Source organism: Lotus japonicus, chromosome 2 (assembly GCF_012489685.1).
Source record: "Lotus japonicus ecotype B-129 chromosome 2, LjGifu_v1.2".
In the NCBI taxonomy this organism is placed as follows: domain Eukaryota; kingdom Viridiplantae; phylum Streptophyta; class Magnoliopsida; order Fabales; family Fabaceae; genus Lotus; species Lotus japonicus.
Window position 1 is genome coordinate 88,015,449 of NC_080042.1, and position 17,610 is coordinate 88,033,058.

At 37.3% G+C, this 17,610-nt stretch overlaps 2 protein-coding genes across 8 annotated transcripts; one reads left to right on the forward strand and one right to left on the reverse strand.

Moving 5' to 3' along the window:
• Nucleotides 1–142: 142 nt before the first annotated feature.
• LOC130740655 (PHAF1 protein At3g51130) lies at nucleotides 143–6,302 on the reverse strand. 7 transcript variants are annotated; one of them, XM_057593328.1, is made up of 15 exons: nucleotides 5,963–6,302; nucleotides 5,755–5,837; nucleotides 5,554–5,643; nucleotides 4,685–4,752; nucleotides 4,505–4,610; nucleotides 4,337–4,397; nucleotides 4,090–4,256; nucleotides 3,890–3,952; nucleotides 3,714–3,761; nucleotides 1,693–1,806; nucleotides 1,511–1,610; nucleotides 1,330–1,406; nucleotides 1,053–1,157; nucleotides 907–956; nucleotides 143–379 (listed from the first exon to the last, which is right to left on the reverse strand). In XM_057593328.1, the coding sequence occupies exons 1-14, from the start codon at nucleotides 6,057–6,059 to the stop codon at nucleotides 909–911; spliced, it is 1,227 nt and encodes a 408-aa protein (XP_057449311.1). In that variant the 5' UTR covers nucleotides 6,060–6,302; the 3' UTR covers nucleotides 143–379; nucleotides 907–908. The 7 variants fall into 7 exon arrangements, with proteins under 7 accessions (XP_057449311.1, XP_057449310.1, XP_057449307.1 ...); XM_057593327.1 differs by having other exon boundaries at nucleotides 143–423; nucleotides 1,330–1,409; XM_057593324.1 differs by having other exon boundaries at nucleotides 143–628; nucleotides 1,330–1,409.
• Nucleotides 6,303–10,768: 4,466 nt separating this feature from the next.
• Nucleotides 10,769–17,227, forward strand: LOC130740654 (zinc finger CCCH domain-containing protein 44). The gene is made up of 10 exons (XM_057593322.1): nucleotides 10,769–11,408; nucleotides 11,566–11,645; nucleotides 12,017–12,204; nucleotides 12,349–13,273; nucleotides 13,374–13,501; nucleotides 13,613–13,672; nucleotides 13,751–13,801; nucleotides 14,312–14,382; nucleotides 14,936–15,090; nucleotides 15,180–17,227. The coding sequence occupies exons 1-10, from the start codon at nucleotides 11,128–11,130 to the stop codon at nucleotides 17,069–17,071; spliced, it is 3,831 nt and encodes a 1,276-aa protein (XP_057449305.1). The 5' UTR covers nucleotides 10,769–11,127; the 3' UTR covers nucleotides 17,072–17,227.
• Nucleotides 17,228–17,610: the final 383 nt, after the last annotated feature.

Sequence of the window (17,610 nt, forward strand, 5' to 3'; positions counted from 1 at the left end):
AGAAAACTACTGATGAGAGAAGGCAAGCATGCTTTGATCAGGAGAAACAACTCAATCAAGAAAAGAAAGGAGAAGAGAAGTGGTTGACTGAGAACAATTGAAGCGAGTAAAGAATTCAAAAACCTAGCAACATGAAGCCATCTGAAAGATAAATGCGTTAGGAATTTGTATATTAGCTTTGTACAAGATGTCAACGTAAATGTTAAAAATTTACACAATACAATTTTAATATGTACAATTTATCACAATAGCTGTACAATTGTGATATCCCTTGCCACGGCGATAATGATGGTGATGATCGTTGAACTTATCATACACCCTGATCATACAAACCTAGCCAGCTTTTCCGTGTGAAGTTCCATAGCCAAGCTTGAGAAACCTTAATAAACAATACAGAGAAAGATCAGGGGTAGCCAAAAGCCCCTGCAGCAATGTATACATGCTCATATTTCAGTGTTATATGTTGCTCCCTAGAGCCTAGAGGTCTGTAGAGCTTTTTGATTAGTCCTAGTTGAAAAGATTCTAAATGAATCCTTAAAATTATCAAATGATTCTCGTTGAGGATCCATCTTGATCAGTTGTCATACATCCATTCTTCATTCAGTGCTGATGTGGCAACTAAATTTTTCTGCATAGACTAACAGCCAGTTTGTTTCAAACAACAACTAGCATTAATAAAAAAAAAACAAATTTTCCTTCAGTCATGCTGATGTGGCAAATTTTTCTGCATATACTAACAGCATTTTGTTTTAATCTTTAAAACAATAACTAGCATTGATAAAAGGACAATTTCCTTGAGTTAGGTGAATTTTCATTAGAAAACCTAAGCCTATGTTGGTTTAATGAAAAACTAAGGTAATAATTACTTGCTATCTAAATAAGGTAGAAATTTACATAGATACATACCATCATGACTGGAAAAGAGTTATTGTTGCAATATAACCATTCTTCATCACCTGAAAAGGTCACAAGAATATAGATTAGCAGTCTCTTCAAGGCACCTTGGTACTCTATTGAATTAGCAGGAGGAAAAAACACCAAGAATGACGCACCTCAAAGGCAATATTTTGATAACCATATACAAGAGTGGAACCAAAAGGGTTACTTGCAGAACCTTGAGTTTGAATGGCAGCTCGCCCACAATCCCCCAGTGTTTCCTAAAAGAATATATGATAAAAGCTTCTATGAATCATTATAAGAAACCCATATCAAATCTAATCACAACTTTCTTCCCCAAATTATGTCATATATTTCAAGTAAAGAAGTTCATCCAAGATGAAACATCAGCCGTAAGGAAAACCATACAATTTGGAAAGGCAAAAAGATCACCTTCACTTGTTCCCACTTGGTACTAGGCGTAATAGCCCCCTGTTTGCTGTTATTTACTTCCTGAAAAGATCCGTCCACTGCTGGAAAGGAGAAAACAAAATCTCATTTTTCATGACAAACATATACATAACTGTTACATCAAGACCAATCTAAATACTGCAATGCAAATAAGACTGCTTACCATCTGAGCCATGGATAACAAAGTTGCACTTGATGTAAGAATTAAAATCAGCATGACCAGGATAGTTGGTGTGTAACACAAACTTCTTGATTTTGTGAGTCTGAAATACAATAGATATGAGGAGCTTCCATTGTCAATTGTATCACAGTGCATATAAACAGAACAATGAGGTAAACACAAACCTGTCCATCAAATAAGATGTCAAGACCACGATTAAAATAATTATAGAAGTAATCTCCACAGAGAGTTGTTCGAGGCCGAAGATCTGAGGAAGAATGAATAACCATTTGATCTACCTGCAGAATTGAGAATCAGAATCCACCCAAACAAAATACTCATGCAAGCACTTAACAAGCTAAAAATAATACGATGTTACTTAAGGCTCAAGGAAGAGTTCAAATTATGCCTCCTTAAATATATATATATAATGAATGACATAACTAGTCCATTAACTTGCAAACAAGATTACGAGAAGAAACATTAGCTTCAGATATTATTTTGACTGTAAGCTCTATTTTGATAACTTTTGTTTGGATCAATGCAAGTCTTCTGAAATCTGAACTGCTGAATTACGAATGCCACCAAAAAGAACTTATCAACTACATTGCACGTGTCCTAGTGGATCTAGAAAGACCTTCTACTACTAAAGCATTAGGTAGAGAAACCATACAAGATGTCCATATGTTCCAAGCATATCCTCAAGCAATTAATCTAGCCTTAGGCTACCATATATCCTACATTTTACAAGAACCATAGAAAGTACAAGTGTACAACAACTATGCAGCTCTCTGCTGTGCATGTCGAAAAACTCCAATAAGAAAAGGAAAGAGAAACCATAGTAGTCAATCCCGGATCGCGGCGCGTAACGGCCGACCCCAAAAGTGGGATAGCGGGATAGCGGATAGCGGGATGACCGCTATTTTGATTTTTCACATATAATATTATATAATTAATATATACATATAATTACTAAAAAGTGATAAATATAACTTCAAAATTCAAATTCATAACATGATGAAGTGATAGAGAAGAGAGGAATACTAGAGGAGAAGAACTGGAGAAGTATTTTTGAGAACAGAATAATAAATAAGAAGGAAAAGAAAGGAAAGAAAAATAGAGGAATAGAAGATAAAAAACAGAGCAACTCAGAACAGAACAAAGGCCCAAGAGAAACAGGGGTGGTGGTCGCCGGAGCCTGGAAGGTGCTTGTCAGATTGCGCCGTGGCCATGGGTTCTGGACTTCTGGTCGAAGGGGCTGAGCTGAAGGAACGACACCGGAGATTGCAGAGGAAACGCGTATGAAGAAGAAGAAGAAGAAACGCGTTGAAGAAGACGAGTGAAACGCACCGTTTCACTTATAAGAGCGAAATCCCAAAAGTACCCTCAAATTTTAACCTAATTTTGAAATTTTGAGGGCAATTTGGGGATTTTCCTTGGACCCGACCCATCTTCAACCTGGAGCACCGCGATTTGCTGCGATTGAACGTGATTTGAACGCAATTTGGCCGCGATTCGCGGCGCGACAGCCGCGACGGCGTTCCGCGACGCGATCGATTCAGAATCGCGGGGAAGGGCCGCGACGCGACGCGACGGCGCGATAGCGCCGCTATTTGCCGCGATTGACTACTATGAGAGAAACAAAGAAAAACAAGTATAAAATTGGAAGGAACAATCAGTTCGCATAAGAAGGAGAATTCACAAAAGCATAGCATGTGGATATGGCAGCAGTATGGGTAATCTTGGAAAATAGATAAGCTGCACATTTTTTGTTCATTTTCTTCAACACCGGAAGGAAAAAATAACAGGTTGATCACATGCACCTTCTTGCATCAATTTTATTTCCCCACTGGCTGTATTTCCTCTCTATTTCTCGCCAGCTAAGTTACCGAACAAAGATGTAGTCTAAAACACACAGAAACCAATTGCCTAGTTCCTCATATGATCCATTAGAGGGAGAAGACATTTTAAAGTTAAAATTGAACTATATATTTGCTAAAAAAAACTCAAGAAATGACCACGAAGATCTTAATAATATTATTGTATAAATCTTAATATATTCAATTCTCCACAGTACACCAACAATAAAGATGCAGAAAGAGTTCACTCTAATTCAGCAGACATCACTGCAACATATATCAGTTTAATCACACAACATTACCACAAAATAACCTTATTTCATTTAATAACTAGTAATTCAGGGTACCTGCTTTTGATGAATACCGCAGGGACGTCCTAGCTCAGTCCACACATCCTGCATAACACAAGAAGCATAATACAAACTTGGCTTCAGATAAAGAATAAGGTGACAAAGAAAGAACAGGAATATAATCCGTTAAACACATAGCTCAAACTTTCTAGTGTATGTAACATGGAGCTTACCTGTGGGGATGCACCAAAAGGAATGTGTTGAGAGCCAACAGTGAAGTATAATTCTTCCCCCAGCTACATAACAGAGAAAGAACGGAATTATACCAAAGTTACAGCCACCTACTCAAAATGGGCAGGCAGTTTCTCCAAAAGGTGTCCTACTAAAGAAGCAAGAACCCAAACTGATTTAGGGAAACTTAAATAGCCCTAACCTTAACATGAACCTCTTCCATGTAAATGCTGCCAGGAGATAATGGAGGAGCAGAAGCCTTGTCCATTAAAGACCCCACACCAACCTTCTTACCAGAGGAGCTATCATATATAGAAACACGGCATGTAACTGGTGTGGTCCCATCTGGAAACTCCAATGGCAATTCCACTTTCATGATGAAGAGAAACAAAGTTAACATATTAGAATTAGAAAATTCAAAACAATGTTTCAGTTTCAAGATGATATACCTCCCCCATCTTGACAGCAGTCTGTGAACTGACTTGGAATCGGAAATGCAAAGGAAAGACCCTAAAGACCAAACCAAGGAAAATATAATTCAGAAAGTATTAATGTGGAACTGTAGAAAGAAAAAAATTAACAGCAACTATAATAAATTTTGTGTCCCAAATATATACCGGATAGAACAGAGTGTAAATGCCTCTATCCTTATCGAAAATTCCAGGATATGTTGGCCCAAACAGTGCATATACAGCAACAAAAGTAGCTAGAGTTGACGGTCCCCTAGAAGTTGAAAAGACAATCAATTAAGTCTGTAACAATATATAGAGATTAAAATTATAAGTCCAAAAACTCACCCAATCAGAGAAGTAGAGTAGCGCATTTGAAGCCGCTTTACATCAAATATTTCAATAAGACGCAGTCTCTGAAATGGTACGGAAAGTTTTGTCACAACAAGTCTTGTCATAAATGGCTAACAATGAATACAGGCACTGTGCAACAGCTTAAAATGATCAAAGGCATAAAAACTGCAGCATACAGCAGAGGTTGAAGCGTTCAATATTTAAGAAGAAGCAAGAGAAATTTGGAAATGATTCATAACTGCTGAACAAATCAGGAATATCAGGCTCAAATGAATAAAACTTCTCTACTGCAGCATCATCGTGATGGGAAAGCGCGCATGATTGTAACAAAAGAAACAGATCTAGTGCAGAAAAAACACAAGCTCAAGTAATCCACCCTTAATGAACTTGGAGTAAGAAAGTTTAGCTAAATTCTAAACTACAATTACACTGCTACATAGTTTCTCATTTGCATTGGGATAGTTCCACAAGATCCTTAAGCAACTTTCCATTCTTATTATTCTCATATCAATCAGAATTCAAACTAAAAACTACAGCCTTTTCAAAGAGAATCCAATGACTTCCAGAACCCATTCATTTTCCGCAGGAACTCTTCATACACTTTCTAAATTTGCATTCTCAAATATCAGTCAAACTAATTTAATTGTAATTCGACAACTATTAATTAGATCTCAACACTAAAAAAACTAAAGCAATAGCTAAGACACCAATCCAATAAATTGTAAAGTACTAACTTATCAAGCACTTACGCGCTTCCTATTTAAGACACAGCAAAGAAAAATTTCACTAACCGAGCCACATCATCTCATGTTTTCTCTAAACAAATACTTGATAAAATGAGGGGCAGAGGAAAGACACAACACCTGAGACCAGGGATCGAAACGAAGATGAAAGCCGTGATCGGGAAAGCTAATAACAATATCCAACTTGAGTGGTTCCTGTAAATGCTCAGACTATAAGAAATCAAAGTAAATGTAAATCAATTTCCCAGGAAACAAAAAAAAGTCACTGTCAGTGATCTCAGCAATAACATAGAACAAACAGCAGTATCATAAGTTACAAACCTCATCAAAGTACTTGACATGAACCACATCGTAAATATTAGGTTGCTGTTCTATCTGAGCAAATGCTTCACATATAGGCATCCCTAAGTAGCAAAAACTCAATCGATAAACGACAACAACTCTACATGAATCGAATTCGAGAAAAACAAAGTGGAATTCGAAAATGGATTAGATAGTTGTTCAATTGGGATAGGGCATGAGAAATTACCGAGAGAGAAAGGTCCGATTCCGAGACCAGGACGGAGATCGAGAACGATGGCGCCCATGGCTGTGCCCTCGCAACGCCGTCTGGGTCTCTGCAACATAGTGGTGGTGGTAGGTATGAGGTGGAGGAGGGAGGGAGGGGTATTTTGGAGTTTTGTGAAACGATTCCGTTACTTTCGGTGATGAAATGGGAGCATATAAGGGGTTTGATTGAATGAATGCTTATATATTATTATTATTGTGTTGGTGTTTGATTGGATTGGACGGATAAACAAGCTTCCCTTTCCCCTTTTAACACCACAGATGCCCCCTCCAGCACGCCACGGAAACCATCTTTTTTCTAATTATTTTCCTATTCTTCAATGCTAGCGTTTGCTATGAGGTTATATAAATGTTTGGTCTAACACTAGCAAATAACCCGTGTTTTTTTTTATTTTTTAATGAATTATTTATTTTTTGTCAATTTTTTTTTGCTTAATTGCACTTTTGGTCCCTCAACTTTGCCCTTTCTGCAAAAATTGTCCCCAACTAAAAAATTAGCAAAAATCATCCTCAACATTTACACTCCGTTGCAAAACAGGTCCGCCGTTACACTTCCGTCTGAAAACTAACGTTTTCTGCGTACAAAATAAAAAAATAATAAAAAACACATGAACTTCATCTCTTTCTTCATCTTCTTCCTCTTAGTTATCTTCATACCTTCAAACCCAAAATTCCAGAAAAAAAAAAAAAAAAAAATCCAGATTCAAGACTCTCATTTACATTTTTTTTAAAGCAATTTGAACCATTGAATTCCACATTTGATATTAACAATATCCTCAAGTTGAAAAAGTTATAGTCTTTAAAAGAACAAGAATTTCCCAGTTGCAGCTCTAGTGTTACAGATAGAACTACAGTGGTCTTAAAATACTCCCCAGGGGTCAATAATCTCATCAAAACAGAGTTCATCTAGATCATTCTCCCTGTTAACCATAAATTTCATTTACAAATAAACTAAAACTCAGAAAATCAACTTTTTTCTGAATAATCTCAACATCAACTTATTATCATATATAACGGAATTTATACGGATGAGAGGAAACTGAATAAATATCATACCGGTGCCAATTCATCAGGAAAAAAAATTAGGAACCAGATAAGGTAAAATTTGAAATCAACACAATTTATCTAAAAACCCAGAGCAAACCCAATAAAATCCTCAAATGAAGCATCACAAAATACTCTCTTCAATCGGGCTAGCTTGCACATATCTGATATATCCAAGTACATCAACACCAATGCCACACAACCCTCAAGTATGTCTGTGGCCTCAAAGCAGCTGAATCCTCATCATAAGAGCAAAAATTAGCACCATATTAGCACCCCCAAATTGAACACCCTTTATCCCCCAAATGTAGAACTCTCAAATGCACACAGGATGAGAATTCCAACCAAAACGAGAATGAGAAACATGAATTTGTCAATTCACACACCAAACAAATCTATCCCCCAAATATTGAATGCAAATTGCAAAGTTCTTGATTTATTGCACACCCATAATTCGAATTGGCCTCTGAACTTGTCCAAACGGTAAGCAATTGCATCTGCAATGAGTTCTTTGATGATATAGAGAACATTCAAAACCAAATCAAAAAACCCCCAAATCCAAATCCTACCCCAGAATCCCTAAATCCAGATATGATTGGTTCCTCTGTTTCCCCCTTGAGATTCGACCTTGCAGTTCCTCTCAGAAAGCAAAAGCACCCAGATCTGAATGCATCAATACTCAGCAACACTCTTCTACACTTCTCTTTTGCCTTCGTTTTGGGTTCGTTGGTGGTTGGGGTGGTGGGTCAGTGTGTGTTGGCTGGGTTACGATCTAGGGGTGGGGGCAGCAGAGGTTGCGATTAAGGGGTGGAGGTTGTGGGCTGCGATTTAGGGGTGGGGATAATGGAGGTTGTGGATTTTGATTTTTGGGTGGGGGCGGTGGAGGGTGTGTGGGATGAGGATTTTGATTTTTGTTTTTTCTGGAATTTTTAGGTTTGAAGGTATGAAGATTTGAGAGGAAGAAGATGAAGAAGAGATGGAGATGATGAAATTCATGTGTTTTTATTATTTATTTATTTTTTACCTAGAAAACGTTAGTTTTCAGACGGAAGTGTAACGGCGGACCAGTTTTGCAACGGAGTGTAAACGTTGAGGATGATTTTTGCTAATTTTTTAGTTGGGGGACGATTTTTGCATGAAGAGCAAAGTTGGGGGACCAAAAGTGTAATTAAGCCAAATTTTTTAATGAATTAAAGAGATCATGGTTGATCCATTTACGCCTGCATCTAATTGATTTTCATATTAATGTTTAACTTATTTACACTGACAGTACATAATCATTAATTTCTAACTTAGCATTATATTTTAACATATCATATTTATGGTACAATATTAATATAAATTAAGTTTAAAAATAGGTACATCACTAATAGGTTACGAAATGTTCCATTATGTATTGTATCCTCATTTATGACTAATGTCTGGGGAAATATACGGATAGTGCTTTGCTCTGCCCCTGAGTGTCAATATTTATCCGTATATGTAAGTGTGGTGAATGTTTGAGTACTGTATATCACGCGGTTCACAAAGTAAAATGACTATGCCTCGTGGATATATACTAATTGTGCTACATATATAATTCATACTGGTTGTACTTTTCAATAAACGCACATTTTTTCTGTAAAGAAATGGATCAGAAAAAACATCAAAAAATAAGAAGAAGACCAATTTAGACTGATTAGCATCTTCATGAAGAAATCAAAAGAATTCATTGGTATATATAACATGGTTCAGAGATACATGTGAGAATAATGACACATCAGACCAAATACATAAAAAATTAAGGATTTCATTAGGCATGCTTCATCTTCCTAGCTTGTGAAGGACAATAGACAATAAATACTTAGAAGAGAATATAGTAAATATATATCGCTCCTAGCATCAAGGGACGCATCATAAAAGCTAAAATCAAGGGCTCGAAAAGGAAGTGATTATTTATACACTAGAAAAAGAAGAAGACTAGTATATTCTCATTTTTGTGCTTTGGGGTTATTTGTTGGAGTGATGTAATGAAACACAAGACTCTTAAAGTCTGATGGCTCATGACGGGGTTTGAGAGTTCATCATCCACATTGTGCTAGGAGCATATGTGATTTGGACATCATCCACACACATTCACTACAAAACCTTAAGACAAAGGGTGGACAAATTATTTCACTTATAAACTATTCAATTTTTGCTTATCACTCCAATATGAGACTTCTTTATTCACACTTGAAACTTCAAATAGGAGTTTACTTTTACCTAGGTGAACCTAGGGTTAATTGTTTGGTCAGTAAACATTCTCAAATTTAATTCTAACGATTTGTTTGCTGAGTGAGAGCTACACAAGATAGAAAAACAAGATAGTTAATTAGGCGAGAGATAATTAAGTCCCATCCTCATTCATTTGGATGAAGTCAAAGTCAACAACGTTAAAGAATGTGTTAAATGTAAAGACTATAAATTTTTAAAAGTCTTCACAAAATATGAAGAAGTGAGAATTCGTGTTACTATCTTGTATACTAAAAATTTAGCTTTTTAATTTTGCCTCAAACACTTGTCAAAAAATAAATTTTTTTGTTTAAAAAAACTTGTCAATAAATGTCGGTATGAGTGTATCAATTGGGTTGGCATGTTCCTTGATGATGGATATGATGATTTGAAGAGTTCTTCAATTACAACTATATTTATGTGTAGGATAAATTTGTCTCTGGATATTAAAATTAATAACCCTCTCTATACTCGAACTATTTTTTTTAATATATACAAATTTTTTTATCAAACAAATTACTTACAAAATTTACTTAATTTCCTTCTCACATTTTCCCCTCTTTTTCTTTCTCACATAAACCACACAAACATAAGAAACGCAATTCACGAGTCAAACCGAACACTTATGATGACTTACATCTTTCCATAATTACATAAACAATGCCTGAACCTCTTGATACATAGGCATGATAACAGTGACGTAATTATCCTTATTACTCCATCTAATTTAACTTATAGTGAGAAATCAAAAACCCTCAGTAGTCAGTAGTCACCACAACACAATAATCAAAATAATGATAAAGTTATCGCACGCAGGAACGTCAATTCTGTAGTAGTACCAAGTTGGCATAGCATATAGCCATATATAGTAAAATATAATTATTCAATTCATGTAAATTGCCGGAAAAAAAGTATGGTATGCCTTATTTATGCCTTTGGCACCAAAAGCAATAAATAATGGGAAGGCAAAACCGGTAGCAAAGCGGAACAAGTAAGTCCACCACCTTTCATTCTTTACCCAACATACCCTTTGTATCTCAAGAATAAACCCAATCTCATCTCCTCCTAACTTTCCCTTTTCAAATCCAAGTGAAAAAGTGATTGAAAAAAACAACAAACTCAAAACAGTAGTAAATATTTATTCATAAACATTATGGCCTGCGTTGAACGAAATAGAAGTGTTCTTGGCCTGCGTTGAACAAAATAACCAAGTGGCCCCCACACTTGCTGGCCTTTCCACTAACCACGTGGTGCTCAAGAACCACAGAATCGAATCAGAAACGAGTCACGTTTGACGTTTGAATTCTCAGAATCACTCACAACACAAAGATGGAAAAATAAAATAAAATAAAATAAAATCCAAAATATCAATTAATTAATTAATTAAATTAAATAATAGTACTAATCTTGTAAAAGGTAATAAAAGCAAAATGAAAAAGGAGAGAAAATTTAGGACTAGTGGGAGAGAAGGAGCATGTATGTAGTATGTAGTATGTAGTATGTACCAATCCCCACCCAGTGTGACCATTGTGTCGTGTAGTGAAGTTGTTTCTTCCTTCTTTCTTCTTCTTTCATCTGGTTCTTCATCTTCTTCTTACTCAGACTCAGAGTTTCAAATCTTCTCTCTCCAACAACAACCACCATCATATCAAACCAATCTGGATCGATCTCTTCGTTTTCTCACACGAGATTTCCAATTCAAACAAACACTGCCTTAACTTCTCCCATTTTCAATTCCTCTCTAAATCCTAGGGTTTACTTTAATTTCTCTCAACTTATGATCCCTAATTCTTGATTATCCTTCGATTATCCGATTCGATTTGTTTTTTCATGGAGCAATCGCCGGGGTCGAAGGTCGTTAGAGTTGCATCGGAGCTTCTCAACGGTAGGGGTTTAGAGGAGTCGAAGAAGCTCGACGGAGTATCTGGCATGGCGGAGAGACCAGCACCTGCAGTCGCCGACGGTGTCGTTTTGAAGAGGAAGCGAGGTCGGCCGGCTAAGGGGGTTTCTAAAACAGCTCCGCCTCCTCCTCCGCCGAAGCAGCCGGAGGATGAGGAGGACGTTTGCTTCATATGCTTCGATGGCGGGAGCCTCGTCCTCTGCGATCGCCGGTGAGTGATGGTTGCGATTCAAGGGAGATTTTACTGCTCTCGATATAGATTTTGTGTTCATAGATTCTATTTCTACCGTTTTAGCTTGCAATTAAGGTTCGCTCATGCATGCTGCGTTAGCGTTTCGTAGTATTTATTACATCTTCCTTCTTTTCAGGGGTTGCCCCAAAGCGTATCATCCTGCATGCGTTAAACGAGATGAAGCGTTCTTCAGTTCAAAGGCCAAGTGGAATTGCGGTACATTGAATCTTAAACTGCCTTCGTTATTTGCGGATATTGTTACTCTCATTTATTCACATTCAGATAGATTTCATTTTAGAATCTAGCTTCTTTCTCCATGCACGTGTCATATCTTTGTGTTTTTGCTAGAAACATTTGAGCCAATGTTGTGGATTATGTGGAATCATGAACTCAATATTCTGTCATGCTATTGATAGTATATTTTTATCTCGTTCAATGTATTTATCACTTTTGCTAATTAGACTCATTCCTTAATTTTAATTTGGGTAGTCAATTGCCTGTATTTGTTTTGGATTTTAATAATTATTTATTAAGTATTGAATTAAGGAGCTTTCCTTTGATAAGCGTTCATTTTTGGGCTTGCTCAGGTTGGCATATATGTAGCTCTTGTGAGAAGGCATCCCATTATATGTGCTATACTTGCACGTATTCCGTGTGCAAGGGGTGTATAGATGATGCTGATTTTGTCTTTGTCAGAGGAAATAAGGGTTTGTGTGGAATATGCATGAAAACTATAATGCTGATTGAGGAAAGTGCTGAGGGAAATAAGGACAAGGTATGTTGATATTTATTTCTATGATGGTGCATTTGTCCTCTTCCACTTTTCCCTCCGTCTTTCTCTCCTCATTATACCATGTTGAGTTAATGATACATGATTGCATGATGGTGTAATATTTATTTCCTTTTTCTGTTCTTGCAGTGTGAAGTGGATTTTGATGACAAGAGCAGTTGGGAGTATCTGTTCAAGGTGTACTGGATGTATTTGAAAGAGAAGCTATCTTTAACGTTTGATGAGATCCTTCGAGCTAGAAACTCTTGCAAAGTTGCTGCTCCTATGAGCTCTAAACTTCACACTCCCCATGAACTTTATCATCTTAAAGATGAAAAAGGTTCTGGTTCTGAGAACTCCTGTATAGACTTAGAATCAAATAATCTGAAAAATAAGAGGCCTAAGAGACAGCAAAAGTTTCTTAATAAAGGCGACTGCGTGGATAGGATAACTTCAGGTAGTGACACTGGCGTGTCATTGCCTGAAGGCACGAAGTGGGCATCCAAGGAGCTCCTAGAGTTTGTTGCACATATGAAAAATGGGGATACATCTCTCCTGACTCAATTTGATGTCCAGACTCTCTTGCTGGAGTATGTTAAGAAAAACAATCTCCGTGATCCCCAACAGAAATCCCAAATTGTTTGTGACTTTAGACTATTAAAATTGTTTGGTAAAGCTCGTGTTGGTTACATTGAAATGCTAGTGCTTCTTGAACCCCACTTTCTTGTAAAAGACAATAGTGGTGCGGCAAATACTTTTGGAGCTGCAATTATTGATGCTGCCGCTAATGAAGGAGAGGCCACTGACGATTACAATAAACAGTTGATGTTAGTTAATGATAAAAAATGTATAACGAGTAAAAAGGCTGATGTGCTAGTGCCACAAAATAATCCAGATGCATATGCTGCAGTGGATCCTCACAACATTAACTTGATCTACTTGCGGCGAAATCTGGTGGAGAGTCTAACCATTGATACTGAAAAGATTAATGAGAATGTTGCTGGTTCTTTTGTGCGGATAAGAATTTCTAGTGGTGATCAGAAACAAGATATGTATAGGCTTGTCCAAGTTGTAGGTATGTGAACTTTTACAATATCTGATACATCAACATGGGTTAAATTATACATATCATCAATTTCTGGACTTGACATTGGTGTTGGTAACTATTTGTGCAGGTACAAGCAAGGTTGCTGAACATTACCAAATTGGCACAAGAACAACTGATATTAAGCTTGAAATTTTAAACTTAAACAGGAAGGAAGTCATATCCATAGATGAGATTTCGAATCAGGAATTCTCTGAGGTGAATAGGATTTTACTTTAATCATATTTCGAACCTGTAGATTGTGTGTAGAAGAGTCAAGTTTGTTCTTTGGGAATTTGCTTATGGTTAGTATATTTATTCTATGTCCAGGATGAATGCAAGCGTTTGCGTCAGAGTATAAAGTATGGGCTCTCAAAGAGATTGACTGTGGTTAGTGTATATACTATGTCAGTTTCCATAAAGCATTCTGTATTTTGTGGAAGTTTAAAATTCACATTTTTATTGCAGGGAGAGATTCTTAACAAAGCATTGACACTCCAAGCAATTAGAGTTAATGATGTAAGTTACTTTCCTTTTTTATCTGGTGTAAGAATAGAAATTTAGCTCATGATTTACGCTCATTTTATTGTAGGAAAAACATGGTGCTCAGAAAATTTACACAGAAACTTAATAGGGCACCATATTATGTATCAGTATCACTTAACTACATCCTCTCACATCTAAATCATTTAATGACATGCTTTATTCTGCTACCAAACAATTGCCAAGTGGATTCTCTGTGAGCCTGTTTGTATTGGCGTTGGGCAAGGGTGGGGTGCGTAAATCTGGAATCTACAACATGGAGTGTTCAAAAAAACGTCCGTCTATCATGTGCTAACGCCTACACAAACAGGCACTATATGAATTTGGAGAAACGTTTTGGTTGAAATTACAATGCTTGATTTTTAAAAGCAGTTTTATTTTTCTTTTATTATTGGAGTAATTTTTGTATTCAAGTATGGCTACTTTAGAATTTGACTTTGCAAATTGTGGGTCTTAATTTTCAACACTGCTCTTATATTGATCTAGTTGTTGGAAGCTGAGATATTGCGGCTTAATCATCTCCGTGATAGAGCAAATGAAAAGGGGCACAGAAAAGAATATCCTTCACCATTTGCTACTTTACTCTCTGTTGGTCATTCCTCCCCCAATATACTAAACTGTGGGCACTGACTGAATAATTTGTAGTTTATTTCTATTACTTTTCATGATTCATAGGTGAAAAATTTATGCTTATGAAAACGCATATGTTTATGCAAATTAAACCATTAGGCATGCCTAGATGAATGGATGTTACCATCTTAGGAGTTCTATGGAAGCATATAAAGCTATGTGTTAAAAAAATTATTGTTGTCTATTTGTTGATTATTCTTTCTTATTTTGTTTGGTGAATAAATTCTTGCTGGAGCTACTTTCTCTGTTAAATTTACTTAATACTTAAATTGGTCTGCTGTCATGTGATATGGTGAACAGTTTGTTAACTAAGGTTTAGGCATACATGCTAGAAATATTCGGTAAATAGAGAAATTTTAACATTTGATCAGTCAAGCAATAAGTGGGTAGGGGCACATTAGTTGGTTTACTGGTGATTGGCTTCTCTGCTTTTGCATTCATGTGTCTAATGTATCATAAAGTTCCTTGACCAAACTGCACGCTTAAAGAATGTGTGGAGAAGTTGCAGATACTAAACTCACCAGAGGAACGTCAGCGCAGGCTGCATGAAATTCCAGATGTACACGCGGACCCCAATTTGGACTCATTGTTCGAGTCTGATGAAGATGCTGCAGAGTCAGATGATAGTAAGAAAGGTAGCATTCATTTGCTCCATAGACCTTGTTTTAATGTTTCTTTTAGCAGCTGTCCTTGTCTCATGGTAAACATGGTTATGTATATGCAGCTGGGAATGCAAGGTCAAAACATCCTGGATCTGATAGAAGAGAGAGGGCACCAATTTTCTCCAAAATTTGGGATGGTTTCTTGAACAATGGTGGGTGTAGAACACCAGACTTGACCGCTACCAGTGATCCGATTGGGAATATATGCACATTAAAGAATCACACCAACCCTAATGATGCAGCTATTGATGATAGTAATAATGTGGTTGTGAAATCAGAAGTATCCAGTGTTGCAGTAGACATTTCATCACCGCTCCCCTCTATAGGGACTGAGCAACCATTTGATGATCATTTGAATGATAGATTCTGGCATTATCAGGACCCGAGTGGGAAAGTTCAAGGACCTTTTTCCATGTTGCAGCTGTATAAGTGGAATGCGAGTGGACATTTCCCTCCAGATCTCAGAGTATGGAGGATAGATGAGAAACAAGATAAATCTATATTGTTAACTGATGCACTAAATAGGAAGAGTCCTGAAAACGTTCCATTGACATACAACAGTCAATCGCTTTCTTTAGGGGCCACTGTTTCATTGGTTGATAAAGAAAGCAGTCAGGATGGTGGGAGAAATGCAACAAAGAATGAAATATCTGCAGACAGCCAAATCATTGAACAGAGCAAGGAACAAAAGGTGGATGATACTTCTACCCAGTCTAATGGTAAAGATGAATCTGTTAGGAGCAATGGATGGCATGACCAGCTGCATCTGCATTTACACCCTTCACTACCGTCAACTACCTTTACTGAAAAATTGAATGACAATGCTTCTGATAAAAGGGAGGATCATGGGATTGAAGGAAACTCCGAAGACAATGGGAATTATGGCACTAACAGGACTTCTGATGGTCAGAGTAATAGTGGGCAGAGTTATCAGAAGCGATCAGATAGTGAAGACAATTCGGGGCAAACTTCTGGACAGAACTGGAGGCTCCCTAATATAAATAATTCTACCAATTGCTTGGTTACTACATCTGCTCATGATCCAGGGACAAAAACATCACCACATAAGCTGGGATTTGATCTGCATATACCTCCTTCGCCTCCAGTGTGTAATACAACATGGCAGGCAATCATTGGGGAACCTGATGATTTTGATGAATCAGTTTCTGATCTGTTGGCAGAAGTGGAGGCAATGGAGTCACGTGGTGGCTTGGAATCTCCCACTTCAATCATGAAACGTGGTGAGGAATTGACTGACGGTTCTAAAAATGATTGTCTCAGTTTTATAGAGCTTAGCCCAATGCTTGATGCCGGTAAAGGTGATGCACTGAGCTCCACAGGTAATTTGCACTTACCATCTCAATCCACGGCAGCAGAGGAATCATTACGGCAAGCACATATCCATCATCAACATCATCAAAGAATATCCGGGGAGCATTCCCCAAGAAGTTCTGAAGTTGTGGTGGGCATGAAGAACATTGGTGTTTCAGGTAATCAATGGGAGTCAGGTGCTGGGAGTTCTCCTATTGTTCCGCCCACGGTAACATTGGGCATGGCGATAGACACGACTTGGAGACTTGGGTTGGAAAATACACACTTGGGATGGGGTGGAATGGATCAGCGGGAGACAAACACGAGTTGGGGAGTAGGGCAGATGGAAGTGCATGAGAACAGAAGCACAAATTCATACACTTCTGTAGTAGCTCCGGGCCTTGGGGATGGCCAAACAAGATATGGCAGCGATCGTTATTCTGTGCCCAGAGATCGGAGTTTTCCTGGTCCTGGCAGGGAATCAGGTTTTGGTAGAGTCAGAACTGCTTCGAACAGACAATCATTGTTTGGTGTTGGGAATGGAGGCTCATATAGGCCTTCTCCCAAAGGACAGCGAGTTTGTAAATTTTATGAAAGTGGGTATTGTAAGAAGGGAGCATCCTGTGGTTACTTGCACCCATGATTTTGGATTCCAATAGCATTGGTCACATTTGATTTTTGTAATCCTTAACATATCTGAAGCTGGCTCTTTCAAATCATTGTAATTTAACCTGACAGTATTTGTCACGTGCCAATTTTTTATATGAAGCTACTATAGCATAACTTCTGTTTTTTGTTATTGCTTATTATCTATTTGTTTGCTTATTTTGTTTCTGTTAATTCTTTTTCTTCCTTTCTAACCCCAAAAAAGTTCATTTTGTTCTTTTGATGTCAATTAGCATGGGTATATTGTTGGATATGAGCTCCCAAAATTTGTCAACAAATTGTTCGAGTTGTGAAATCTCAACAGAACATTACATTGAGGTGTAAATGTAGTCGCCTGCCATGTCAACCTCTGCAGTAGTCAGGTTAGTCGGTGACATTAGAAATCAGCAGAAAAAGAAAAACTTTTTTGGCTATATATGGCATGACATGGATTGCTGCTGGAACTTTTTGTTCTTGTTTTCCCCCTCTTTTCTTATAGCTGCCTCATTGGATTTTGTGTTTCTTCTATCAATGTTT